The sequence below is a fragment of the Chiroxiphia lanceolata genome, chromosome 12 (genome assembly GCF_009829145.1).
Source record: "Chiroxiphia lanceolata isolate bChiLan1 chromosome 12, bChiLan1.pri, whole genome shotgun sequence".
NCBI lineage: Eukaryota > Metazoa > Chordata > Aves > Passeriformes > Pipridae > Chiroxiphia > Chiroxiphia lanceolata.
In genome coordinates, this window is record NC_045648.1 from 12,187,173 (window position 1) to 12,214,775 (window position 27,603).

Sequence of the window (27,603 nt, forward strand, 5' to 3'; positions counted from 1 at the left end):
AGGAATTATTATTACTAGAGATCAAGGCAGAATAAATCCTTGCTTATGGATCTGCTTTATTAGCCCTTATGTGAGATGCTGCTTAGCATAACTGTGGCACAACAGTGCCTCCCAGTGACCAAAGTGTAACTCTCTCAGGTTCATATATCGCTTGTCAGTATCTCATTTTGCTTGTCTTTGATATTTTATGCATTATTTTGACCACAACATCTCAGCAGATCTCTCTGCTAAGAAAGCTTTAATATTGAACTTCAAAATTAAAAGACTATCAAAGTAGCAGCACAGATATCCCCTGCCAGAATATTCTGTTCTTTATGTGCAAGCAAATAAAGTGACAGCAAGACCTGAAACAAGGCTATCTAAAACCCCGAGGATACCTGAAAATAATGTGTTGGAAGTGTTCCTATTACTGCAGTCATGACTATATGCCAGTTAATCAATGTCTCAGTTAAGCATGTGGGTACTACTTTTCTTAACTGATTGCAAAAATAATTCAACAAATAAAATAAACATTTTCTCTTTTTTTCTATCCCAAACCAGGTCCCGATTATTTCAGTTCCAAGAATCTTGCATTGCAAGCCCAGAAAAAGATCCTGAGTAAAATGGCAACCAAAACCATGGCTAACATGCTGATCGATGACACAAGCAGTGAAATCTTCGATGAGCTGTACAAAGTAACGAAGGAACACACAAGAAACAAAAAGGAAGCCCATAAAATTATGAAAGACCTGATTAAAGTGGCAATAAAAATCGGGATCCTCTATCGAAACAATCAGTTCAACCAAGAAGAGCTGGAGATCGTAGACAAGTTCAGGAAGAAGCTGAACCAAACTGCCATGACAATCGTCAGCTTCTACGAGGTAGAGTACACTTTTGACAGGAATGTGCTTGCAGAACTTCTCAATGAGTGTAAAGATCTTGTGCATGAACTCGTAGGTCGACACCTGACCCCGCGGTCCCACGGGCGCATCAACCACGTCTTCAACCACTTTGCGGATGTGGAATTTCTAACTGCCCTGTACAGCCTGGATGGGGATTGTCGGCCATACCTCAAAAAGATCTGCAATGGCATCAACAAACTACTTGATGAGAAGGTTCTTTGAAACTACGCTCAGAAGCAAGAAACCAAACAAAAACTTCTCTCTCGGACTGGCCACCCTTCATGAGCCGTGGTAGGCAAGTGAGCTTCCTTCCCATCAGTCTTACTACAGCCCCACAGGGTCCAGCAAGTGCTCACCAGGCTCATGATGAAGTGGAAAACTTAAATCAGAAAGCTATCAATTTTAATGTTCTGTTCAGATAATTTAGTCTTTCTCAAGGAGCAGAGTGAACAAGGCTGCTGACATGTGTTGTTCAGAAAGAGATTGCTATACCCCAGGATCTTGCTAGCTTTGTGTTCAAGGTTGAACACAAGAAAAGACAGGAAACTCACATGCATGGCTATGTAAAAATAGACAGGTGAAGGCAAGAGAAACGCATGGAATTTACTCCCAGGCCTTTGGTGCGTATATTTTTATTATTTCCACGCTACCTGAAAAAGCTTTGACAGAAAGTAAGGCTGTAGTGGATTGAGTTCACTCCTTTCAAAGGGATCAGGAATTAATATGAGAAGACCTCTCTTAATTTAAATGGTATGTAAATCTAATAGGGGAATAACAAATCATACAAACTGAGTAGAAGTGGGAGACAATTTAAAGAACTGCTCTAGGAAGCAATATTTTCATCAGAGTTTTGTTTTATACCTGCTAATAGAAGGTTTCATTTTAATTTTGAAAATGAGCTCAGTGGTTGAAGCTCAAAGGTAACCAGAAAACTAAAGCAGTCCAGCAGTTCCCCCACGCTCAGGGTTTGTGTATTGGGTACCATCAGGCACGTTTAGGCTGAAGGTTGTGCTGCTCTTTGTGCTCTTACTGTTCTGCCTGACAGAATAAAATACTCTTTGTGAAGATTTTGACATTCCCTTGTGAGAAGCACAACGGACACCATTTCCATCCCCTGTCCTCCATGTATTCAGCCTCAATAGCACTCGTGGTTTAATGTGCCCATGACATTTGTGCCTACAGTAATCAGAGGTGGGATACAACAGGATGCCCATCCACTCTTCTTGCAGTGCCTCTGAGTGTAGCATATCCACAGTAGCTAAACAAGAGCAGCCTTAGTGACTCTGGTGAGCTTCTGGAGTGAGTTTTGTTCTGAATGTTTTCAGTGGCTTTTTTTTCTTTTTTTATGTTTTCAAGCTGAAAACATTTTGCCAAGAAAGAGTGGGGTTTGTACAGTCCCTTTAGGATGAAGGGAGGATGGGAGCAGAGCAGATACACCAGCTTTGCCACTTGTAGAATCTGGGTAGGTGCTGACTGACCCAGAGTAAAGGAAGCATGTTCAGAAATCTCTCCTCTCCTTGCCTTCTACATCTTAATCTCCTGCTCTAGCTCCTGACACTGCAGTATCAGGTACCCTTTCCTTTCATCTGGCACAGAGAGCAGAAAATGCCATTATCTAGAGGTAACACCTTCCCTTTCATGTATATACAATACAGAGATGCATGTACTCGAAATTTGACAAAGACAAGAAAATATATTTGAAAGCCATTTCTCTTTTAGGGAAGCTTACAGGGTTGATCACTCACTACTTTAGGATAAGAAAAAAAATATTTCATTTAAACTCTTGAACACTATGGTGGTAGAGAAAACTGCTCAAAAACTTTGTTATTCTTCTGTCTTTCCTCACCCCAGACATTTTATCTCTTGCAACAACAATTTTTACTATCACACCTTTATTCAGTTGAGAACACACATACCTGGGTCACATATTCACTTGGGTTGTGCTAGATGGATTTGTATCTGTTCCCAGAACTCATCTGAACCACTGTAAAAATGAAAGACAGTAGCAGAGCAGTTTGTAACAATGTAAATTTTCCCCACCTATTTCCTGTAAGCATAAAAGGTGTATTTAGTAGCAGTGAAGGTGGACAACTCCTTTGCAAAACAGTAGTGAAACAGTTGGGGTTGCAAGTTCAGCCATTTGCAGAGCCATATTTACATGCACATTACCTGCATTTCTTCCAAGCACGTACTTGTCAATTGATGCTTTTGAACAGTATTTATCGTATCCAATGCTCCTGTCCCAGTGCACACACGTCAGATTTTGCGTCTTTCATTTGTGGCAAACGAATTTAAGTTCTTTTTTTGAAAGCCAGAAAAAGAGATTATTCAACATTCAAGATGTCCAAAGGAAAGATATATCCTGTATCTGTGACTTTTTGTGTGTTGCAAGTATCAATATTCAGATTCTGGTATTTTAGACACACCAGCTGAACATCTGTTGTTTTATTTATAAATAATCTGAGTAGCCTTAAAAGAAGAGGTGTTTTCAAGTATTTCTCATACTTGCATATCCTGTATATTCATTGTTTACTTTTGTAGCTTGGTATGTAATAACATTGCTAAAATATGAGCAATGTTCAGGTCACCTTAAGTATATTATGTATTATCACATTTGTGGATTAAAAATGTGTGATTACTGCCTTTTTTGTTTCCTTTTGATTCATTTATTCTACCATCCCTGTTGCATCACACACACCCAACACCAACATGTGTCAGCAGCAAACGGAATTTCTGTTTTTCCACAACGTTCTCCAGCACTTGAGCTACCAAACGATGCTGGCTCAGTGTGTTTAGTGGAGCAGCCCCATCACCAAGCTCAGAAATTCCCTCATGAGCCACGGGGAGGAAATGGCACAGACTTCTTGCCTTCAGGTACCACTTCTCCCTGGGCTCAGCCTGAGCCAGTGCCTGGAACAGACACGAGCAGCCTGGGGCAGGGGCAGAGCACGTTGCAGGCCAAGGTCTCACTATCCTTCTTGCAAGCACCTTCTTGAAACTTTCCCATGATGGGTTTAGCTCAGTTTAGCTCCATGTGATTTAAACTACATGGAAGACACATCCCTGGCAGATTTCAAAGCCGTGCCCTAAACACGGAGGTGCTAGAACCTACCAGAATGTTTTAACAACAGCAGGCACATATTCTCCCATCCTTATTCCCAGCAAAAGCAAACTGCTTTGGCTGAAGGAGCTCAGGATTTGCAAACAACTCACACGGCAATTATACTGAAATCAATTAAAGGCTGGCACAAAGAGAAAACTGACAACTACCTTAAAATCTGTGTTTAAAGCAATCTTCCTAAGTGGTGCTTTGAACCTCCCTGCTGATGAAGCATTGCTGTCAAGTTAATTTTATGAATCATATCATGGCAGGACACAATATTCTTTGCTTCATCACTGCCAGCTTTATGTAATAAAGAGAAAAATGTTAATGTTCAAGAAACTCTCATGGGAGTGACCACTTCTGGCACTCTAATGAAATGGTCCCTGTACCACTGAGCAGCACTTCACACTGAACATGTGACCTGATTTGTGCTAGAGAAATGTTCTTACAGAAGGGCACATAAATAGCTGACCCTGAAGAGAACCAAGAGGTAAAGCACAATTAACTCTTACCACAGCAACTGAAATGCAAAAGCAACTTTTACCTGGATGACTTAAGCGGATCTATTTCTGTTTTTACATAAATCAATGCCAGAAAGAGACAATGCACAGTCTTACCCACAAAGAAAAAGATAATACAGCTTTTTAGGCTGAAAAACTACTAGTGGGATTCTATAGGAGACAAACACCTTTCCAATATTTAGAAACCATCAGACAATGTCATTTATGAGCTATTCACAAGTACAGGAAAACCTCAAGATAGTGCCATCCATTACACAAATATACTCTTCTAGGTCCTTAAAGGATGAGGAGGATTTGGGAATACCTAGCAGAAAGTAATGTAACACAAGAGATTTGACCTATATTTAGGAAAATACCCTACATCATACTGCCATGCTGCACTTCTGTCCATTTTCCTACCAAAGTATTTGTTTCATTAAAAATATCTGAAAATACTTGGGGTAAGGAAGGAGAAGCTGACAAAACAGTTGGAACATGGATCCAATATAATCACTAACCTGTTGACTCCCAGATGTTCAGAACTCCAAGCTGCCCATGGCACACAGCAGTAAAACAGTGAGGCCTCCTGGTACCCAGGGTTTGGTCCAAACATTGGTAACCTGCCAGTTCAGAAAGGTCAGTTTATACTGACTGGCCTCTGGTTGCCTCTTGAAAGCAAACTTCTTCATGCAAACTGGTTATGTGCTCTCTTCCTTCTAGCCTGTTTCTATACACCTTACTTCCCTTTCCTGGAAAACAGCCTAAGCCTTCAAGTTCTACCAAGTCACACAGAAAAGTAACTGGGAACACCATGGAGGAAGATAGTCACAAAAGGATTTTCAATATGGAACCAGATGGAAAAACATTCCTTTTTATAATTATCTATGCAGTCATATTTCAGAGACAGCTGGATGATGGAAGAAGATCAGAGGGATTTCCAGCACTTAATTGCTGAGGTTCTCAAGGGGCTGAGCTCCCCAGCTCAGCCAGGACTCCTGTTACACACTGGCAGCTTTTTTACACAAACCATCCCCCTGACTTAGACCAGGGCTGCAGCCACCTGCAGTTCAGCCATTATGTCCAACTCCCCAAGCTCCCAACTCTATAGCAATGCTTTCTTATGTCAGCATTGAACTTAAAAAAATGCTATTCCTGTCAAATATGAATAACAAGAGGTACTCAAGTCTCCTGTGATGCCTAAAACCAAAACACACAATCTGGCAGAATTCCAAAAAGAGGGCTGGACAATGTGAGCTGGCACACAGAATGCTGTTCCAAAGATCTAAAGTGTAGTGTTGCAGTCTTCTGGTATCTCTAAGTGAGACACAGGATATTTAAATCACCAATGGAATCAAGACTTCTGCGGTGTTACATTCTTCATCACTGTCCAGATGCAAAGAGAAACAATTAAAATAGAAACTAGTTCTTAATATGCAGAAACATTGCTATATGTGGTGGCAAAGAACATGTAGCAAGGATTAAGCTGATTTTTTTAATAAAACTGAATTTTATTAAACTGCAAGAAATGCAAAGACGGTGATAGATTCAGAACAACATTTGCTGGGCAATCCAAAAATAAAGACCAACACAGGTACAATTCCCTGCAAACTCCTTGAAGTGGTGTTAATACCATAAAGCAATTAGAATATTGACACTTTGACATACACTATTCATACAGTGAAAAAGGTTACAAAGAACATTACATGAACAACAGAAGGCATTGCTGTCTTTTGCTGTTCTTTTTAAACACTAAGACAGTAACATCTCATTGCTGAACTGGTTTGAATGCATAGGCCACAAACAGATACTTGTATTAATAGTTCGTATGATTACAGAAGTCCAATTGCATAACACAATTTACCAGCAGGGAAATAGTTTGCTGGAAATTATTCCACTACAAATCAGTTTTCATTTATATAAACTGTCTTGAAGTGCCAAGTAAACATTAAAGTATGCAGAACATTAAATATTTTTACAGGTTCAGTGCACTTTAAATTCCTCAGTAAGAGGGTACTGAAACAGCAATAAAAACAGCTTTGCTTGTATGATTATACTTGTGATAACACAAGTAGCATGACTTAAAAAAACCCCAAACTATCAGCACATTAACATTCTTACGACAATTTCATCAACGTTTACCAAAACATCAAAGTAACAATACTTTTTCTTTACAACCAGTGCTTATCAGGTGAGAACCAGTAATACTGAAATATAACAGAGAGTTTCCTTGTTACTATTAAACACACAAAGGAGAGAATTCCACTGTGGAATCCATTTATACCATGTCTGAACCGTGTGTACAACCTTTGATGCTTTTTAAATAGAAAACATGACCAGCTATAAATAATATTAAGCAGTACTAGTTTTCATTTAGCATTTAAATAAATTAAGATTGCTGGATTTTCAAGACTGTGAGGTTATTTCAGGAAGAGAAAACAACCTCCTCAGACACAGTTTCCATGCATACTGCTCTGATTTAATCTCTCATGCCTTGTTGCAGTTCCTAGCAGTGCACACAACATCTGTGCAAGTCAAAGGTTTGAAGAGTCATACTGAGCCTATAAATAATTAGAAGAAAAAGTAAATGAAAGTTTTCCCCATGTGAATTTTCATGGACAGAGATATTGGCCAGATTAAGTTTATAAGACTGACTGGACAGCAATGAACATGTTTCACTACCCAACAACCAAGGTCAACATGTCCACAGCAAACTACCCCCAGCTCAGTCACCTCAGGCTTGATCCACATCAAACTTTGCTTTAGAGATGCACAAATATTCAGTGACTGTCACAGACCCCATGGAAAGGGAACAAGACTGAAACACGAGGCAGGAAGAACTGCAGACAGGGACTAACCTGAGGGGCCTTAGATCATCCCCCAGGAGGTGCTTCCATGGGATCTCACATGCCTGACTCCTATCAAAAACTGTTTAGATGTTACCACTTCCATGGTAAATATCAAAGATCATGAGAAGTGTTTTGTTCCCTAGAATCTTTTAACTATTTTAAAACTGTGCATTTGTTGCTACATAAGTTACTTTATACAACCACCAGTGTGGGTCTTGTTGCCAACAGTGCTTAAAAATAGCTTTAGAAAAATTACCAAAATAAAATTAGATGATCCTGATAACTGATCAAGTCTGACCCTATAATGGAAATATGTTTTTCTTTAAAATCATATTTAAGTAGTTGCCATGAGAAGTAATCATTGGCATCTATAAAAGCTGCATAATAAAAATAAATACTTTCAGTCATTTACAACAAAATTAAGAAATATACATTTCACTGAAACAGTTTACAATACTTTAATGTACTGTACAGTCCTGAGCATGTTTTTGCAGGCGTAATTTAGGTCATTGCTCTTTCCCCACAAGTCCACACGACATATGCCAGCTGGAAGAAAACTTCTAATACTCCAAGAAGCAGTATCTTAATGTAGCTTTGGTAATTATCTGTGCAACTGTATAAATCTTTTCACACCCCAAACAGATTAAGGCAGGCACTATTGTTATTAGGATTCCCCCATCACCTTTTGACACTGATAGAGCAAACCATCTGGAAGAGCAGCACAAGGTGATCTGAACCACACAGCCAACATCCCTGAGTGCGTACGGCAGTGCAGCAGGCAGGGCACAGATGGAAGCAGCTGGCATGCCAGTATTCCCTCATTACCTTAAAACAAAAAAAGACCACAGGAAAAAAAAAAAAAAGAAGTAACAAGTAACAATTGCTACAGTATACTTCATAAATGTATCTTTCAAACTCCATGTGTGCTGTTCTCTTCTACCCTTCCCTCTAACTCCTCTAACAAGTCACCACAAATGACGCTAAAATCCCAGCTTCATATTTGTCCCATAGCTTCATTCCCTTCCTTTTGTCCTGTCCAATACTCTTAGTAATGCAAGTTTCCTCCTTTGTAAAATTTACTGTTTGTTGTACACTTGTACCTTTACATCACGTTCACAAAGACCCCCAAGTAAGGCAAACAAAGTCCACAGGAAAACAGTCCCTAGTTTACTGTCCTCCCAAACATTCCCTGCCTCAAATTCTAAGATACTCACTTCCATGCACCCATTTTCATGGGAAAAGTTGTATATATTATATGTACACCATATATAATATACTTTTACTTACCTATAATGTCAACTATATGGAGTTTCAGCTTCTGTTGCAGTGTGTTCAAGGCTGCTGAAAAGGAATCTTGGGAAGACGACATTTTTATATTCTGTTTCACATCATTGGAAAGGGACAACCACAGCTTTCCAAAGTCTTCTGTAGTCATTTCCATTGGCCTAAAAAGAAGATCACCACATATTTTAGCAAAATGAGATATGTAAGTCACAAAAAAAATCATATTTGGAAGCACCTGGACAATAGAACAGGCAATAAGCAAACTCATATTAGTTTAAACAAACTCCTCTTAACATAAAAGTTTCTATTCCTTGCTTTAGGTTTCTAAATTTTAAAGGAATAAATATATGGATTTCACTTCAAAAGAAAAGTCTGCTGGAAAAAAGGACACTTGCTCTTTCTACTCCTAAAATAAATGCAGTGTTCAGAAGTTAGAAGAATGAGCTTTCTTTTTCCCCTGCAAAAGTTGTCAGCCTTTTCATATAACGTTCTGGTCCCTGCACTCAAATCACTTCTTTCAGTTTGACATGTTTACATTATGCCATATTTTAAAACAGCATGCCCTTCTGTTCACTCAGTTTTCAGCCTCCTCAAAAACACATTCTGTAATTCAAGGCTCTTCTAACCTGCAGCTACTGTCAATATTCTCACTGGATTTGGACTTCTTCCTGGAACTTTTCCCCTTTTTTGGAAGTGTAAAATAACCCTTTGTTATCTTTAACAGTAATCTCAGATTAAAACTAGCTGCTCAAGAAGGAGTCCTATATTTTCAAAGTCAATACCCAAATCATCCTGCCCTTGTCTAATACTGAGTTGAGTACAGGTGTTTTTAAAAAAATGCAGCTTTTTTTATTTACCTGATGAAGTCCATCAGTGATAAAGTTACTGAAAATTCAAGGCGAGTTTCCATCTCTGACTGGTAACTAACAGAGCCAGAAAGAATTCCCTGGGTACAGATTTTGTTCATCCTCACACATTTCTGGCAATGTTCCAAACTTTGAGCTTCAATTACAGGAAACTGGTGGGTGGGACTCTCCAAAATCTATGTGATGTTTTAAAAGGAATATAGAAAGTAAGTCTTGCTGTCAAGTTTCGCAAGTGATAAAGATACAGCTAGAAAATTGTATAAGTGCCTTTTATTTCCATTGATTTTTCTTGGACTATTTCACAAGTGAACAGAACTACTATTTCTCAGCCCTCATGAAGGATAAATCAATAATTAACATCTACAAGCGTTCTGTGAGAAGTAAAACAGTGGTGAAACTCATCTCTGGCAATCGGCTTCCCCCACCTCTGAATAACCACACCAAGAACCTGAATTCTGTAGTTCAGTCTCAAAATATAAGCAAGCAGCATTTGCAACATACCTCAAGCTATATGCTAAAAGTAAGAAGTTGAGAAATCCTCCCTAATAAAAAGGATGATTTCAAGATTACTCAGCAGTCCCCAGCCTCTACAAACAAACCAGTAACATAGATTCTATCCATGGTAGTGGTTTGTGTGGAAACTTAAGTGAATTACAAGAAAAAACAAGACATGAAATGCCCACTTTCTAGCAAGGACAGGTTTGATTCAAGTTAGAAAAGGAAAGGAAGGAGACTCCATAACCAATTAGCAGTTCCTTTCCTGCTTAATTCTCTTTATCCAATTATCATTTGCTGAGTGTTTAATAATTCTGTGTTTCTTCCAGCAAAATCTGTGGATAGTCATGCTGACTGGCAATTCCTAGCCATCTTTCCAAATATTTAAATGAAGTTTCAATCAAGACTCTAACATGCTTTTACCAACCCTAGTTAAATCCCAGATGTAGCCAATGCAAAAGCCAATGCGAAAAAATAAACTGACCAACTCTTCTGCACCATCAGCTGAGTGCACAAGAATGAAATGTGACTGGCAGCTTTGGGGGAAAGGAGGAGGGAGGAAATCAAAGCAGGCCTACACAAATTTTATGTCAGGGAAGCAACTGCATTATCTGTATTATCAGGTGAAATATTATACAAGTGAAAGCACAAGCCCCATAGTCATACCCAGACAAAAAAAAGTTACACAGTGATTTCTTTAGCAACTCAAGTCATCCCACTCTGAGTAAAACTGTTTAGGCTTGCAGTGAGAAATCACACGGATTTGTTATATGGAGGCAAGCACTAGGAAACAAAGTCAAGGTGAATTAAAAAAGTAAGATGCTAACTTTTAAACCAAATAACACTAAGTTCATATTGAGATTTCTCTCACTGCCCTTCAGAATGTGTGTAACAGCAGTAACCACAAGTTTTAAGGAAATACTTTGGAAAAAGGCATGACTATTACATTAAAGCAAGCATTGCACAGTGAAATGCAAGAGAAAAGCGAGAAGTTCCACGTGCATTTCAAATACAGTGGAAACACAGTTCCTTACCTGAAAGTGTTCTGTTTCTTCAAACACTAAGTTCACAGCATTAAGTGCAGAAGTGGTTTTATTGGAAACTAAGACAGTGAGCAACAGAGAGTCATCTGTCCATGCCTTACATAAAGACAGAGCTAAGGCATCACTCTGATGAAGTTCCAGTACCTCAGAGTGAGGAAGCTCTTCAAGTTCTTCTGGTAAGGAAGGAACCAATGGTGTTTCACTGGCACTTTCACACTGAGCACTTGGAGAAGGCTGAAAAATTTCAATATTACTATCAGCAAACAAAGATGACTGTGACACCCTATTATCTGAAAGTCTGTCATCCAGCACAGATTTTTTAAGGGACTGAGGTGTTTCAAATGCTAAATTATCTTCTACAATATCTGAAGAGCACAGGGAGGCTTTCCTTAACCTTGTGTGTGAACTTTCCTCAGAGTCTTCTGTGTTAATAGGTACTGTATCAAGTAAGGGACCAAAATCTGAAGCAGCACTACTTTTGAAGTCTGATGCCTCCTCACTATGTTGAGTTTCGTTTATCTTTGATTTCCTTTTGAACTTCTGGGTAGCTGTGTCTGCTTTCCCCATCTGAAAAGAAAAAAATGGTTCTGTTACTATTAACACAATGAAACAGTGAGCAAGGACAAGGAATCAATACAGATGACAAATACAAACAGATTCCAGACATTTTAATGGATTCCAGCTTTTGCTGTATTTCTTATAGGGCACTGAATTAGCTTATAATGCAAATATGACTCCAGGTTCTCTTAACAAACTAAAAGCTCTTATTAAAAACTAAGCACAGTTAAACAGTTTCTGGTTAACCAGTGATAAATGCCAAGATGTGAGCTGGCTAATAAGATGCCAGTCTTAAAAAGATTACCTAATGGTGAATTCTTATGTTCCAGATACTACCACAGACATATTAAAAATGGTCTTGACACAGGGTGTCAAGCTCTAGCCTTACTGCCAGATGAATGGTAACAGCTCTGCAAAGCTGGGTCAAGGAACAATTGTTCAGGAAAACTGTGACTTAAACTTGAAGCACAACATATAAACAGAGGGAAGCTCTAGTTACCAAATCAGATCTGCTCCAGATGTTGCTTCATCAAGTAATTTCCAAGGTGTTTCATGTTCTTAACAAATTACCAGATTGCAAAAGTAATTTTCAGTAGCTTTTCAGTTACTTAGGGGAAATTTGTCTTATCACTAATTTGATCTTCATTTGCATACAGATATCTATAATTTTAGCTAAGGCTATATGTAAACTTTAAACTGTTAAGTATCAAGAGAGCCACTTACCAGACTGACACCAGCACTTGATCCCAGCCCAACAAACAAAGTTGATGCTAACTGCTGCTTCTCTTTGTCTTCCTCAGTGAGGTTGGCACCTTGATCAGACCTCAACACAGGAGGGTCACCTGCCTGTCCTGCTAATAAGCTGCCACAGGTAACTGCTTGTGGCTCATTTTCTTTCCCTACTTTTTCTTTCTTTGGAAGATAACCTTCTTTTCCCCACAGCTTACGTACTCCCTCGAGTTTCAGAGTATTTGTCCTAAAAAAGCAAACAAAACAAAGCAGGATCAGCCATATGAACATCATGTTATTAAAAACACACCAGTACTCAAACACCATTCACAACTCTGGTACTTTGATAGACACAGTGAGCAGCGAAATATAAGTGAACACTTGCATCTGCATGAATGAATCCCACAAATATAAACCTGGACTAGGCTATACAGTACTTAAGTACAGACCTATATTAAGCAGCATTAAACACCTGCAACCAGTAGTACACCGTGTTTGCCACCTCCACCCAGAGTTTCAGACTACATTTATAATATATTTGAGTAATTTTTTAAAAAATAAATATAAGGAACATGGTATCTATCTTTCTCCCCAGGAGAGAGGTTCTGGGAAGACATTTCCCAGAAGGATTCTGAAAAGGTTTCCTGCACACCAATTTACAGGACTATGAATTAATTTTTTAATTTGTATGAGGTTATGGACCTGGAATAGTTTGTAGTGTTCTAAAACTTACACTGCAAATCTTAGCCTCACTTTTATCTAAAAAAAGTTTCCTTAAAAGGCACATTACTAAGTATTTTTTCTCTGTCATCTTTTTCTTACAGGTTACACTTGTTTTTAATGGGAATACAATGAATTAATTATCAGGTAATCTTGTCTCCATTTTACTGCATCTACTACCACCTAATTTGTAGTCTGTGAAGAAAGTGGAAAAAGAGCCTAACCACCTTGGTTTTTCTAGTAATTATAAAGATGTCTTTACATAATCTGAATTTCTTTTTACATGACAGATGTTTCCAAGTTCAACTGCCTTCTTTCTAGTTCCCTGCAATGAAGCAGCAAAGACATGATACTGACAACAAACAGAAGCTTAAATGTGCTTGATTTCAAACACAGATTAACTCACTCTTTGTGCCCTGTCTCAGCACTGTTACCAGAGGTATCAGAACCAAAGGATAAACCAGTGGGGGACTGTCTGCCGGTGACACCAGATGAGGACACACTTGAAGCAAAGGACAATCCATACGGTTCAAAATTCAGAGCTGCAAGACCCACAATCTTAAAATTACAATGAGGCATTAAAAAAAAAAAAAAGAAATCTGTTTTCTGAAAACAGATATCCCTGTACTGCTGGACTTCTCAGGCTTTCACTTTAATAATCCCCATAAATTTCAAATCCTACAGACCAGCAGAGATTATAATAAAACTTTCTCCCATGAAGAATAACAACCCATATCCATCAGCTAGACTGATGTGAAACTAAAATCTAAATTGAACTTAGCTCTTGTCTACAGACAAGAGATGTATTAAGATACTATTACTTTAAGAAAATGTATTAACTGTACACTTAAATTGTTAATACTTATCAGGTAATTTACCAGCTATTAAATAAATGCTGCAAACTTTCACCTTTTTCCTGAGAAAGTTTCTCCTCTTGCCTCTGGTGATGAGGTTTATAGGGTGCTGCCCCACGACCAAGTCCTTCGGCCACAAACCCATCCAGAAAAGATAAGGATGCATCTACCTACACAGAATTAAAAGGAGTGAAAAGGCAATGAAAATATTTGCTATATCTGAGCCTGGTGTTACCAGTAGAATATTGTGTCTTATCATCAGATCAGGATCTTCACTCTCTCATCTCCCATATCTACCAGTAGAGCTGCTGTATTAACAGCAGTGGTTCAGCAAGTATGTTGAAGCAGACTTTGAGCTAGAGATTTGTAACTTAACTCCTCCACTATTTGACTTCTATATTAATAAAATAAGGAAAAAAAAAAAAAAAGAAAAAAAGCAGAGTTGAATCTTCCAAAAATGGTTGATACTACCATTATATGACAATACTGAATTCAAACAAACCCTCTCAAAAACCTCAGCAATATCAATCCTCTTTTCCATTATTTACTATGGAAATTTCATGATCAAGTTTAGTAGTTTCTAAGTAGGAGAGAACCCTAGGGATTAAAAAGCAGTACCATATCACTAAAGCAGGCAGGCCTACCATGTCTTTAAAAATACTCAAAAGACAACTACAAATAAATCACTACATGAAACGATAATTTTGTTAAAAGCAACTCCAGCTTACTTAACACTGTGGTTCTTTATCTTTCAGTATAGAACATTATGATTCACCACATATGCCTGAAAAAGTGTTTCTGAAAACTCACTTTAAGCAGCCTTAACACCAGTCAGAACTGCAAATACCATTCATTTTGAAAACACATTTTTACCAAAATATTCAACCCCCTGAACTATAAAGAGGTTCATGAAAAACAAACAGTGCAGCTGTCTTACCACCATATCATTGCAACTAGCATCAAATGGAAGCAAATTTTTCATCAGTGCTTTGTCTTCACAGAGATGTTTCAATTCAAAGGCATACTGTCTTATGCAGGTATCCAGAGAGCTGCTAAATTCTTGGATTAGTTTGTCAACTGTTTCTGAACAGGAGGTATGTGATGCTATCTTGGTGACTGCAGCCATTATCCACGCTTTAGTTTCAGAAGTAACATAGGTCTTCTTCAGCAGGCTGTGTAGTTTTGTCAAAATAATTTCAGGATCAACATCTGCAACAAGACTGAAATATTCTCCCAACACCTATACACAAAGAACAGACAAAATATGCATTTAGTCACACAGAGCAGTGCTTTCAGTTTTGAAATTAGAATATAGTACTAAATAACACAATAAAATCCATCTCATGTTCCAGAAACTATTATTTTAAACATCTTCTAAATGATTTCTTTACCATTTTGTGGTTTAAATGTCAAAGGCTTGAAGTCATCTGTATATACCTCAGTAGACTCCAACTTTTAGCTTCTTAAAAATTCAACAGCTGCCTTGAGAAGAAAGCTAAACATAACTAGGCCCTGAGAAAACACAATTTGCTCACACTGCAGCCTCTCCCTTGGGTAGAAGCTGAAGCTTACCCAGGTACCAGATATTATCAGCACAGCACCTGGTCAGGCTAAAAATGCATTTCACAACCACATCTAGCCTAGTTCTGATGAAGACAAAGGTTCTCAACATGCAGCCAGGTTCAGGTGGCTGCTAAGCCATTCCATCAGTCACTTGCCTTAAAGAGAGCTTTTCTACAAACTACAAGCAGTCCTTGGTCACCAAAGAGGTCACTAAAATAGGACTGCAGCATATTAGCTTGATTTCAAGTAAAAAAAAAAAATACTCATGACTAAAAATACAAGAGTCTAATAAATATTTATTAAAAACATCACCACCTCAGACAGTTTCCTCATACATGGATTTTGACCATGTGTCTACCTTACCCAACTCATAACTTGAAGGAATTTCTGTGGATACAATGCATCTTCCTCTCCAAGTAATGATAAATAAGACTGCACTGCATACACCCGTAGCTGATGATCCTCCTTTCCATCATCAAATCCTAGATAGAAAACAATATAAGATTTCTGTGAAACACAAGTAACACATCCTACCAAATGTTTTGAAGTACATCTTAAGAAAAAAAACCAGATTATCAAGGAACATGTCTGATTCTTCAGAGCATACAGGGAGTTGCTCACCTTCAGCCAACAGCCTCAGAAAGTTGTTTGGGATATCGGGATGCACAACATCCCCTCCGACTGAAAACACAGCATTCATTGTCTGGATGAACCACTCGTTGTTAGGAGCATACGTGTCCAGATGTTAAGGAATGAAGTGCTAAGGCACAACTTTAGGTTTCTTACTTGTGTGTTTCCTAGGGAACACCCATTTTAATCTCCCCAGTAAGCTGAGGATCTGATGGTCAAATACCAGCTCAATCTAACTGAAGAGAAAATATTCCTGCATCTTTCAGAAAGCATTTCCTCCGAATTTCATGGAAACTGGTAGTCAGGCAGAGAAGTGTTAAGTTACTGTCCTGTTGAAAAAGTTGTCAAGGAGACCTCACACAGTGCTTCTGTGAAGCACTCCACAGAAAGCATTACTGGCTTTTTAAATGCATTTAGAAGTTTTTTAATATACTTAAAATTTGATCAGCCTTTGCTAACTTTGAAAGTTAGCTTCTGCCTTCCCTCAATCAAGTCCTGAAAATGCAGTTACTGAATAGACATTTTCGACAGTATAGAAACATAATACTGCCTTATTTTTGCATACAGCAGGATAACACAGCTTTTTTTTTTGTACACTCCTCTGTTCCAAGCAGTGTACAAACAGGATGGTAAGGCAGCTTTCTGTTAAAAAGCACCTACAACTCAAATTGTCGGACAGAAATGCATACAGAAAATCATGCAATGGCAGGTCTAACATGCCAAATCCCTAAGCAGCACTTCCATCTTTTTGGCATTGTTAAAGAATCTTGTCTTTATTTCTATCAAAATGTGTTATTCTTCAAATCCATACACCAATGAAGAGTTAGTTCTCTGATAGAAGATCATTTCCGCAATTACAGAATAGCACTCTCTCCTGCAATAGTGTAAGACTTCATAGTCTGAATTTAAGAACACAAGGTTTTAATGCTAAACTCCAAAGCCAAAATAAAATATTTTGAGTGCCATTACTTTCTCTCAGTGAAATACAAGAAACACAGCAGTCATGTTTGTATATGTTTCTCTTTTGCATACTTTTGTTTTGAAAGAGTGGAAAGCACAGCTGTAACACTTCCTGTTTCAAAAGATCATAAAAGATGCTTTGAAAGGTATAAATGTTACATATGCCTGAGCTCTGACTTCAAAGTTTCAGAAAAATAAAAGGATATTTCTCAGCTAGTTCAGAAAAATAAAAGGATATTTCTCAGCTAGTTCTGCTACTTTGGCAACTAGGTTGATGATAGCATATTCTTCTTTACTTTCTTTTAAGTAGTCAAGCATCTTTTGAACTATGACAATGACATTCTGTCCATTTGTAATCCTATAGAGAAGCTCTAAAGTCTGCAAGAGAAAGCAAAAAAAAATATCAATTGGTTCTGATGACACAAAAAAGGAAGCAGGCAAACAGTAAAATTGGTATGATGCCAAATTGAGTAACTATCTTTATTTAGCAACTTTTAAATGAAATACACTGATTACCTACACAGCTTGTCATATTAATTTTGTCTTAACTACTCTCTCACAATAACTGAAAAATAATATCCCTTTTACACCACTAATTTCAGAAAAACTATCACCCATCTTAAAAATTAACTTAATTTTTGACATTTGGAAATTCACTCACCTCCCTTTTAATAATGGGATCTGGATGGTCCAGACATTCAATTATTGTCATCTGGTGCTGAAGGGCCAGATTAGGATCCTGCTGGATAACGTAGGTCAGAGCCTTTAAACCTAGAATGTGATTGCAAGTGATATAAGACACTGCATACTACTATGGCCACATTCAGAACAGCATAATGAAATCAGGCAGCCTTACCTAAGTACTTCAAATTAATTTTGGGTGACAAAACAAATTTTCCAATGCACTTGGCAGCTTTTTCAAGTAGTTCAGATTTGGGATAAATTGTATAAATTGTTTGGACACATTCAAATAAGATGGCTGCAAGGGGGGAAGAAACATTATTAGTGCGTATTAAATACTTCTATAATTCAAAATTTTTTTAACAAACAAGCTCAGTAACTGTCTCAGGGAACTGCAGTGCTGTCCCACCCCCACTGAATTGAATCACAGAGTGCCCACTGACATAAGGAAAACAGGATGAAAGCCTATCCCTTTTACTATATACATATTTTATTAGCCCTTGCCACTCTCCATACAACTTTCTGTCCTTAAAGTTCTTCCAACCTTGAAGTCTCCTATAGTTGCTCAAAGCACTGGACTGGAACAGTCTTCAGAAAGCCAATGGGCAACTCTTAAGGATTTGAGATGAAATATTTTCTGGTAATTCATATGATGTTTTAGCTTCTAATAACAGCCAAAATCATCCCAAGAACAGCCTTGTTAAAAAAAAAAACCCACCCCAAAATCAAAACACGAACCAAAAAAGACTTTGTAGAGTTGTTTTAGAAAAATCTAGAAGCAAACTGAACAACACACAAAAAGTAATTAATCCTTTGTGGTAACAATCTGGGCAAAGATTCAGACCAAGTTAGTCTCCCAAGTTAATTAGGGCTTAAAATCATGATGTAATTTTCAGTATTCCTTGTAATTCAGTAAAGTAGTTCAGTAACTGAACTGTCCAGTAGACAATTCCCTACTTTTAAAGTGTTACAAAACTAAATCTGTGGAAGAGTAGCATATGAATAACTCAACAGAAAGACGAACATGCAATAATCAATTACTTCATATAAGAAAGAGTAATCACTCATAACTACATTTTTCTTTTGTCTGGATCAAATGGTTTTAAAGAACATTTAATCACTTGTTCTACTATTTACTAGTTGGACATTCAAGAATATTTTTAAGAAAATAGTTAGATATTTCTAAAGCACTAAGTAAGTATTTTGGCACAATCAACTACTCACAATTTTCAATCTTTTCAAAGACTGACAGTTACACAAAATAACCTCACCCACCATATGTAATATTATGATTTATCTCTGCTCTTCTTAAAGATTCATCTAGAACGTCATACATCAATTCACTTGTCCTGTTTAAGAAAAAATATTTAACATTAGTTGCAGCACTAATGTGGTCTTTTTTTAACAAACAAGCTCAGTGACTGTCTCAAGGAACTGCAGTGCTGTCCCACCCCCATTGACAGAGTACCCACTGACCCACTGACATTTTGCCACTCAAAGACTAGTATAGAAATTGGAACATTATTCACATCCACAAGTTCACTTTAACACAGAGGAGCTCTATAACATGAGCCTAAAAGGCATTTAACAAGATATTTGCAGCTTTCAAAAGAAACCTCTACCATATCACAAGAATGACAACACTTCTCTTACTGTTGGTATAAATAAAAAGAAAAGATCAATAGGAAAAGGATCACAGACAACTAGGTCCTCACAAAATGGCAGCACTTTTAAAATAGCTTTACTATGGATTTTCATACAGTTATTTGGTAACCTTGTAATAGAAATCCCAGCAAAATATATATTTTAAGTATATTCCACAATTGTTTAGCCAATCCAGAAGCTAAGAAACAAATTTTGCAGAACTAGTCTGCTCACTGTCTTGATTAATAACAAATGTATAAGAACTTCGACACTGAAATCCTCCTAAAAATTACCAACCAAGCAAATCCAAGCTGTCTGTGAGGTTCAGGCTGTGACTGTACTCTTTGTACCTTCAAATTATTAATTACAGAGAAAGATTTGGTTACCTTGGATCATCTTTTCCTAACAGCCCCAATATTCTTAAAAGCTGAATTTGTAACCATGGTGCTGGCACACTGTGATAGTTGAAGTCAGAAGAGAGCTTTCCTCCCACTACCTGCTTTAGGATGGTTACAAAACTCCCAGTCAAGTCCTTGTATCCAGATGAGTTTTCCTACATAATGAAGAACAAACACAATTCAAACAGTTTGATACAGCAACTCAAAAGTAAAAACAGTCCAAAACTTGTATAGGATCAAAATATCTGTGCTGATGATTCCATTACTTTAAACTTCTACTCTCATTCCCCAACACCCATAAGCTCTTCACTTTAAACCTATGCTCTTTTCTCACACATTTGGAAAGGGAGCAGATGTAACATATTCACAAGCAAATTCCATCAAACCCTTAAACACACTGTAGAACTGAGATCCTCCAGGCAAGGATCCAACGATGCTGAGCATTCAGATCATGCAAGAAGTGGATCTAAATGGAGAGCTGGCATAAACAAACATAACACAGACGCCCATGATCACACAAATTACCTTTCCTAATGATTACAAGTAAGTTTTTTCAGCCAAACTTCCGTACGGCACACTGTGGATTTAAAATGAAAACACATAAAAAGAGCTCCCAAGTTCAGTTGTGCTTCCAAATCTTTGCCTACCTTAATCATCTGAAGATAAATATGCAGAGAAGCAGCCATGACTCCAGCATCCCTGTCACATAAGGCTTTCCGGAACTTATCATGGATGTGCTGAACTTGGTTAGGAGCGATGAGATAGAATTTGTATAAAGCCTGAACAGCTTTTCTTCGGATGATTTCCCTGAAATGAGATTTACACTCAGCAAAATGAAGCTGCTCGTGTATTTTAAGCACTTCACAAAACAACTTGCACTTTTTATTTCTAGAGCACTGTAAAAATCAAATGGCCAGCCATGATTTGCAGAGAGATGAAAACCTGTGTTTCACATACTTGGTAACAAATGACTTTGCAAATACTACCTAAGTGAGGAAGTGACAAAGCAAACTTTAAAGTCTAGTAGGGCTTGATGTCAGATTGATTATTCAAAAGAATGGCCAGCAAATAAACAATAAAATAGGCCATGACTAATCTTTTGTGGTGGTATGTGCAGATCCAAAAAATACATGTCTAGAAGTTACTGAGTTCATTCTACAGTTGTCTTTCTAATCCATAAAACAATTACAGTATTACCCTCTGTGTATGGGATACTGTAAACTAAGATTCAAACAATATTCGTATCTGTAGATATACTTTTATCAAAGTTTCTATAAAAAGCTTTATTAAGAAAAAGTATCAGTAAAGTTCAAGGATCCTAATCTGTTTCTCCACCTACTCTACAAACACTTCTCCATCCCTGTTCAATAAAAGGACTCCAGGAAATAAATTCAATTACATTTACCTATGAAGACTGGTTACAAAAAAAATTAATACTCATCCAGTACTCAGTCAAGGCTGCAAATAAACGAGATTATAATCCAAGAGAAAAAACTAGAAGGAACAATTTCCAAAGGTAATGATTAGAAAGACCAAATTAGAAAAGAAACACCAGTTTACTAAAACTACCTACAAAATTAAGTTATTCAACCACACAAGGCCATTTAAAATTCTGTAAATGAATACATACTTGGAGTGCTGGAGCTTGTCTTCTATTAGAGGAAGAACAGCTGGAATCATTTCCCGTGGAAAGATCTGGCTGACAACGGTTAATGCCATGCAGACCTCTACTAGATTAGTGCTCTGTAAGTCCTGAAATAAGACAGTAATTTTTTACTCAGACTTTTAAATTCCACACAGACATACCCCAAATCTTTCCCAAGCAGGCTGGATCTGGCCCACCTACACAGCCCAGCCCTGCCAGCATCCTGCTGTCTGCTCATGTTTGAGACGTGTCAGCTCCCACTGAGCTCATCAGGTTCTCTCCTTCTCTTATACAAGAACAGGCATCTCCTCACACTGGTGTTATAGAGATGTGTACATTTAAAATATGAACATAGCATTAACACATGGAGCTACAATCAATTTTTGTTTACTCAGTTAGTTGGATGATTGCAAAAATATATTGAGCCCCCAGCTGGATCAGGGGGATGAGTCACTCTCACAGAATTCAACAGTATTCTCTCTAGTGCCTTTGATTGAGCCAAAAGAATTAAAAAAAGAAACAAGCAAGCTCAATAATACTGCCAATTATGTATTTGTACACTACAATACTACCTACTCCCTAAGAAGCAAATGCAAATTACATGTAGCATTCTACTAATGAAAGAATAAAAACTCAATCTGTTCCAAATACAATTAAAACTAGTAGATATAGCTCACTGTAACCTTAAACCAAAAAAGGATGGATGAATTAAGGAAATGCAAGACTACAATTATTTTTCAAAACAAATTAAATGTGTAAGATTTCCAGTTGATATAACTTGCTCTGTCAATTTGCTCCAGATAGGTTACAGTCCTCATTTTGGTTTAATTCTTTGTGGACTCTCATTTTTTACCTTTTTCTACACACTTAGGAGTTTCAAGTCATATTTTTAAATATTATAAAACAGTTTTCAATCACAGCAACAAAATGAGCATCACTTTCAACCTATAATTTATCTGACTTTGGCCTACTGCAATATAAAAGTAATCATTACACAGAAGAGTTGTAGTATAAGTCTTAACTGCTCCATGTAAGAGAAAGTAATACAGAAGACAACACCTATGAAATATTATTAGGTAATAGATTGTCAGTGTCAAACTCCAAACCATATTTCCATTTTCTGTCAGTTATCGTAAGAACTCAAAGAAGGCAAGAGGTACTTGCCATCACCTAAAAGCAAAAGCTGACATTGCAGTATGCATGCATGGCTCCTCCTGGAGCTGAGGTACATAGTTGGTACGTTTTATAAAGGTAAGTTTATAGCATATCTCTTTTGAAAAAAATGTAAAACATGGCTTCGACAGCAGGAATGCCAAGATTAAATTAAAAAGACAGGAAAAGCCATTTCAAGTTTTCATTGCTAACCAAAGAAACAGCAATTTAAGAGAGGAAGATATAACTAATTAGTACATAATTTAGATATTGTACAACAAAACAGAAAGAATTGGTCCAAGCTTAATTTACAGAACCACAGAATTGTTTAGGTTGGAAAAGACCTTTAAGATCATCAAGTCCAACCTTCAACTCTGCACTGCCAAGTCCATCATGTCCTTAAGGCCACATCTACATGTCTTTTAAATCCCTTCAGGGATGGTCACTCCACCACTGCCCTGAGCAGCCTGTTCCCGTGTTTGACAACCCTTTCAGCCAAGAAGTTTTTCCTAACATCCAATCTAAACCTTCCCGGTGCAACTTGCCATCATTTCCTCACCCTGTTGTTTATTACCTGGGAGAAGAGACCAACCACTCTGAGCCTCCTTTTCTCCAGGCTGAGCCCCCTGAGCTGCTTCTCATCACAGTTGTGCTCTAGAGTACTTGCACCAGCTCCTCCAGTCCCCTGGGTGGATCCCACCCAGTCCCACAGACGTGTGTGTGTCTCAGGGGTGTAGCAGCTTGCTGACCATTTCCCCTTGGATTCATTCTGCTCCTGTCCTCCAGCTCAGGGACTGAGTACCCAGAGAACTGGTCTTACTAACAGAGACTGAGGTAAACAAGGCTTTAAGTACCTCAGCCTTTTCCTCATCCTCTCTCACTATGTAGTCCTCCCTTTCTTCCAAAGGTTGTGAACTCTCCTTTTTTTCCCCTCAGTTCCAGATAAGGTCCTTTGTTCAACCAGATATTCTTCCCTACCAGCTCATCTCTTGGCACATGGGACCAGCCTGCCCTGTGCCTTTAAGATTTTCCTTCTTTTTTTACCTCCAAAACCACTGTACCTTCACAACTGTGTTCACAAGCAGAAGCAGCAGTTCATGATTTTCATGTAGAAATAGAGAAACTGCCAAGTAGCCTATAAAAGAAAGCAGCCCCCATTACTATTTTCAAGCAATAAGCAAATTGAAGATAGAAAACTTAAGATTGTAATACAAGAGTTAAACAACTATGAAAACCCAACAAAAAAACCCCCAGTTGGATGACAGTTGCTCATTTTTTAAGTACCAAGACTTTCTTTTATTTCCAGGCAAACGAGTTATATTCAAGCTGCAGTAAAGCTCAACAACCAACAGCTAAGAATTCCTAAGTTGTGAAGAGACATAACGATAGTGTTATAGCTAAAGAGCAGTCAAGATCACCATGAGAAATCACTTCCTGGAAAACCAGTATCTTCTCTGAACAGAGCAAAGTGTATTACTTTTAGACTACACAAAAAGTGCACTGCCATATGTTTCTCTTTTTTTTTCAAATAATAAAATTTCTTTTCAAATAAATTTTCAAATTGGAATACAGAAGAGTAAATCCACCACCCTATGCCAAAAACTCCCTTGTTATTTCTTAACAAGGAAGAAATCATTCTATAACCCCAGAAGAGAAACTTGTTAGAAAGCTTTTTCTTCAAGACCCCTTTTCCTTTTAAACTAAGGGACTTAAGTGAGGGGTAGGGAGAGTGTGCCATAACTCACAGTAACAGCTGTACTACAAAGACAGATCTTATGGAATTCTTGGTTCATTCAGGGTTTAGGGATCAAAATTAACAACTTTGATATAAATCACTGTATTGTCTGGGCTATCAAACTGACCTACCTGCTTAAGAACCCAGGGCTGTGATCAGCTCAGCACACACACAAAAACAGAGCTCACTCTCGTGAATGGAGGCTCACGTTGGGTAAACAAATAATCCCTTGAGCAATTCAACTGACAACAATTCCTCAATACAAACTTCGGTATATTGCAGCAAGAACTGACAAGATCATCCTCTATATCACATATAAATGCAGAATAACAACAAAAAAGAAACCAAACCCCCCCTACACACTCTCGATAACATCCTTTTACCAGATTAAAGCTGAAGGGCATTTTTTGTCTGGAGAATTCTAAAGCCACCTACACAAAAAAAAAAAAAAATGCTGCTTCACCAAAGCCTTCTCCAGAAGAGCCCTAGTATGGAAAGGTCTCAAACCTATTAATAACAAGACATATTGCCTCTTGACACTTAGAGAAGCTTTCTTCCAAACAGCTGACAACCTGCCCTCTCAAGTTTGGTGAAGACAAAATTTCTCAATCCCTACCAGGGCATCTGTACACTGGCTTTCACTATTCAGGGGAAAGCTTTAATTCATCACTTGTATTCTCTCAGAAACTCCAATACTTGGGTAGATGATCCAGATGAAATTCAAACAAAGGATATCAAACAAGCATATCCCGCAAGACATTGCCTTCCTTCTGTGCATGCAAACAGGGTATTGCTTGGAGTTAAACCATTTTCTCTGCAAACAAGAAGAAATGTCTTCACTAGGCAGCTGAATCAGCAACTGCAAGGAAATTCTCCAATGAGACAGGCTGAAAGATCCCTCAAACTAAATCTATTGGAAACAAGTTAATAGCCAAACTGGCAGGCAAGGAAATCCCAATGGCATGGAATTTCAAAGAAACCTGAACTAAACTTTCAGATTTCCTCAGGAACTTCTGCCCCTATGCTATAAGGATCTCCCTATTTGCTTCATTCCCTACAACTGTTTTCAAAGTAAAAAAAATAATAATAAAAAAATAATCCTACAAGCACCAAAACAGAAAATGTGTCTGACAGATGTCCGACATCACCATCTTTATCTAATCTTGTACCATAGTACTCGAAAAAAACCCCAGAGCTTGAGAGAAATTAATTCTCTGCTTGATGTGTTTAACAAACATTCACTTAAATTATTTGTTTACTGGTGCTGCAATTCAACACAATGAAATTGTGATGATTTAAAACAAAATTCATTTCCCCTGCCTTCTGTGCTTCAAGCACATACAAAGCATCACGCAAACTAAGGATTTAGCTAATTTCAAAGATTAAGAGACCATGAAATAAGATCAAGAAAGTAGAGGAACATTTTAAGTAAGCTGTATTTTTAGATGGATTATAAATCCTGAGAAACCTCAAAAACAGAATTTGAGAACATTATTAAGGCTACAGCTCCATGCACATACCAACTCTCTTCTCCAAAAGATTTCCTTGCTGGGCAAGCTTGATTGCATGGATATATCCAAAGGAAGACTCGTACCCCAGCATTTCACAGTAGATGAGTCTCACCATACATTCTTTCATCAGTTTCTGAAATAGCAAATATAAATTATTGAGAATTTTAAGTCAGTCATGTTTTATACTCTTCTTCACTGCTCTAATGAACAGAGAACTGTATGTGACAGAAACATACCTCCATTCACATATGTTTTCTAAAATCAGGGTATTCGTGATTTTTCTTGCTATGAATCTCTTCTGAAAAATCAATATTAATTTCTGCTATAAAGGCAGAACTTCCCATATATGACCCTTAAAAAATTCTTATTTTGATTAGCATACATGTGATCAACAGTACATTAACTATGACCAACATAAAGAATATGAATAACCAGAACCGTTCAGATGATTACACTGTTAACACAAATTATTTTTCACCAATTGCTACCCTGACCTAGGATGGTTTCTCACTGTGCATAGATAAAACCTGACTTTTTTCCCCTAAAAAAAGCCTCCTGTATGGGACTGAGACAAGCATTAACTAACTCAAATCAGAATATATCATCTCCTGCAACTCAGACACGATAACAGTGCATACAACAAAGCACAGCTTGTTACAGAGCACAAACTAATTATAAGAACAATGTAAGCCTACAAAGAACATGATTTGATGGAAGCAGTTCATCTGCTTTGTTTCAGAAACTACAGAATGACAGATCCTCGGTGCCATACTGTTACAGTTTATTCACATCAAAAAGAATCACAGTGTTATCACTATTTTAAATGTGCTGCAAACCCACACATATCAGTATCTTTTAATGCTGATGATTAAAGATCTATAATGCAGATAACCTGTACATCCAGCTAGAAAAAAAGAGTGAGAACACTGTTGTACTTCATCTTTGGTGTGTTGTTCCCACAGTCTGTAATAACCACTAACAGAACTTACAAGTGTTGTGGTGGGGGCTGAAACTGTTGCTTTCAAACTGGTTAGTTCCTGCTGGATCAATTTTTCTTCTTCCTAGAAGAGAGAGATCAAATCTCGCATAGATTTCGTAGGTAACAAGAACCACAGAAGATGTGTTAAGTGTCCCACACTCTTCCCAAAGCAGCGGGTGCCTCGCTCAGGGGCTGCTCAAGCACAGCAGTGTGGCCGTGCCTGCCCACTCCATGCCCCCAGAGCAAGCACAACGCGGCAAAGACTTATCGCGGGGTCCCGAGCTCAGTCAGACGCAGGTCGAGGGGAGACACCGTGCCCGGGGCCCCAGCCCAGCCCAGCCCCGCGCCGGCTCCCCGGGCAGGGAGCTCAGCCCGGCCCCCGCAGCCCGTACGTGCTTGGAGGTGAGCGCCGTGATGCTCCGGATGAGGCTGCCGAGCCGGGAGGTGGCCGACACCCTGGCGGGGCCGCCGGCGCCGCCCGGGCCGGTGCCGGGGTCGTGCTGCCCCAGCAGCCCGGGCAGGGCGCTCAGAGTCCGCTCCACCACGTCGCTCATGCCGGACCCACCGCCCCGGAAGAGACGGGCCCGGGCGGCCCTTTCCGGGGCGGGCCGGGGGCGGGAGGCGGCGCCGCGCCCTGAGGGGCGGGGGATCCGCGGGCCGGCCCTCGGCCCCCGCGCACCGCCCCCGGCTGGGCCGGGAGAGGGAGCTGCGGCCCCGCGTTCGGAGCGGGCTTAGGGGGCGCCGCCGGGTGTGGCGGGCACGGAGCCATCGCCGCGGGAGCTCCTGCTGGCAGCATCGCGGAACAAAGACATTTACGGGTGGGTTT

The 27,603-nt window shown here is 38.6% G+C and overlaps 2 protein-coding genes across 4 annotated transcripts in view; one reads left to right on the forward strand and one right to left on the reverse strand.

The window, feature by feature from the left end:
• Positions 1-3,524, forward strand: part of TNFAIP8L3 (TNF alpha induced protein 8 like 3) — a 46,382-nt gene extending 42,858 nt beyond the window's left edge. The window contains exon 2 of the mRNA XM_032700075.1: positions 541-3,524. Within this exon, the coding sequence (XP_032555966.1) occupies positions 541-1,103 (563 nt within the window). The 3' untranslated portion in view covers positions 1,104-3,524. The remainder of the gene's footprint in view (positions 1-540) is intronic.
• Positions 540-27,348, reverse strand: AP4E1 (adaptor related protein complex 4 subunit epsilon 1). Of its 3 annotated transcripts, XR_004359260.1 has the most exons (23): positions 27,170-27,333; positions 26,788-26,859; positions 25,808-25,931; positions 23,614-23,687; positions 21,386-21,507; positions 20,403-20,562; positions 19,744-19,910; positions 18,989-19,062; positions 17,889-18,011; positions 17,694-17,803; positions 17,271-17,410; positions 16,064-16,176; positions 15,806-15,924; positions 14,817-15,119; positions 13,935-14,049; positions 13,432-13,567; positions 12,300-12,552; positions 11,010-11,585; positions 9,472-9,656; positions 8,618-8,775; positions 8,013-8,155; positions 5,003-5,867; positions 540-1,060 (listed from the first exon to the last, which is right to left on the reverse strand). XR_004359260.1 is itself a non-coding variant. In XM_032700073.1 (22 exons), exons 1-22 carry the CDS (start codon positions 27,329-27,331, stop codon positions 7,016-7,018), a joined length of 3,456 nt encoding a protein of 1,151 aa, XP_032555964.1. In that variant the 5' UTR covers positions 27,332-27,333; the 3' UTR covers positions 5,963-7,015. The 3 variants fall into 3 exon arrangements, 2 of the variants coding, with proteins under 2 accessions (XP_032555964.1, XP_032555965.1); XM_032700073.1 differs by lacking the exons at positions 540-1,060; positions 5,003-5,867 and adding an exon at positions 5,963-7,042; XM_032700074.1 differs by lacking the exons at positions 540-1,060; positions 5,003-5,867 and having other exon boundaries at positions 5,963-8,155; positions 27,170-27,348.
• Positions 27,349-27,603: the final 255 nt, after the last annotated feature.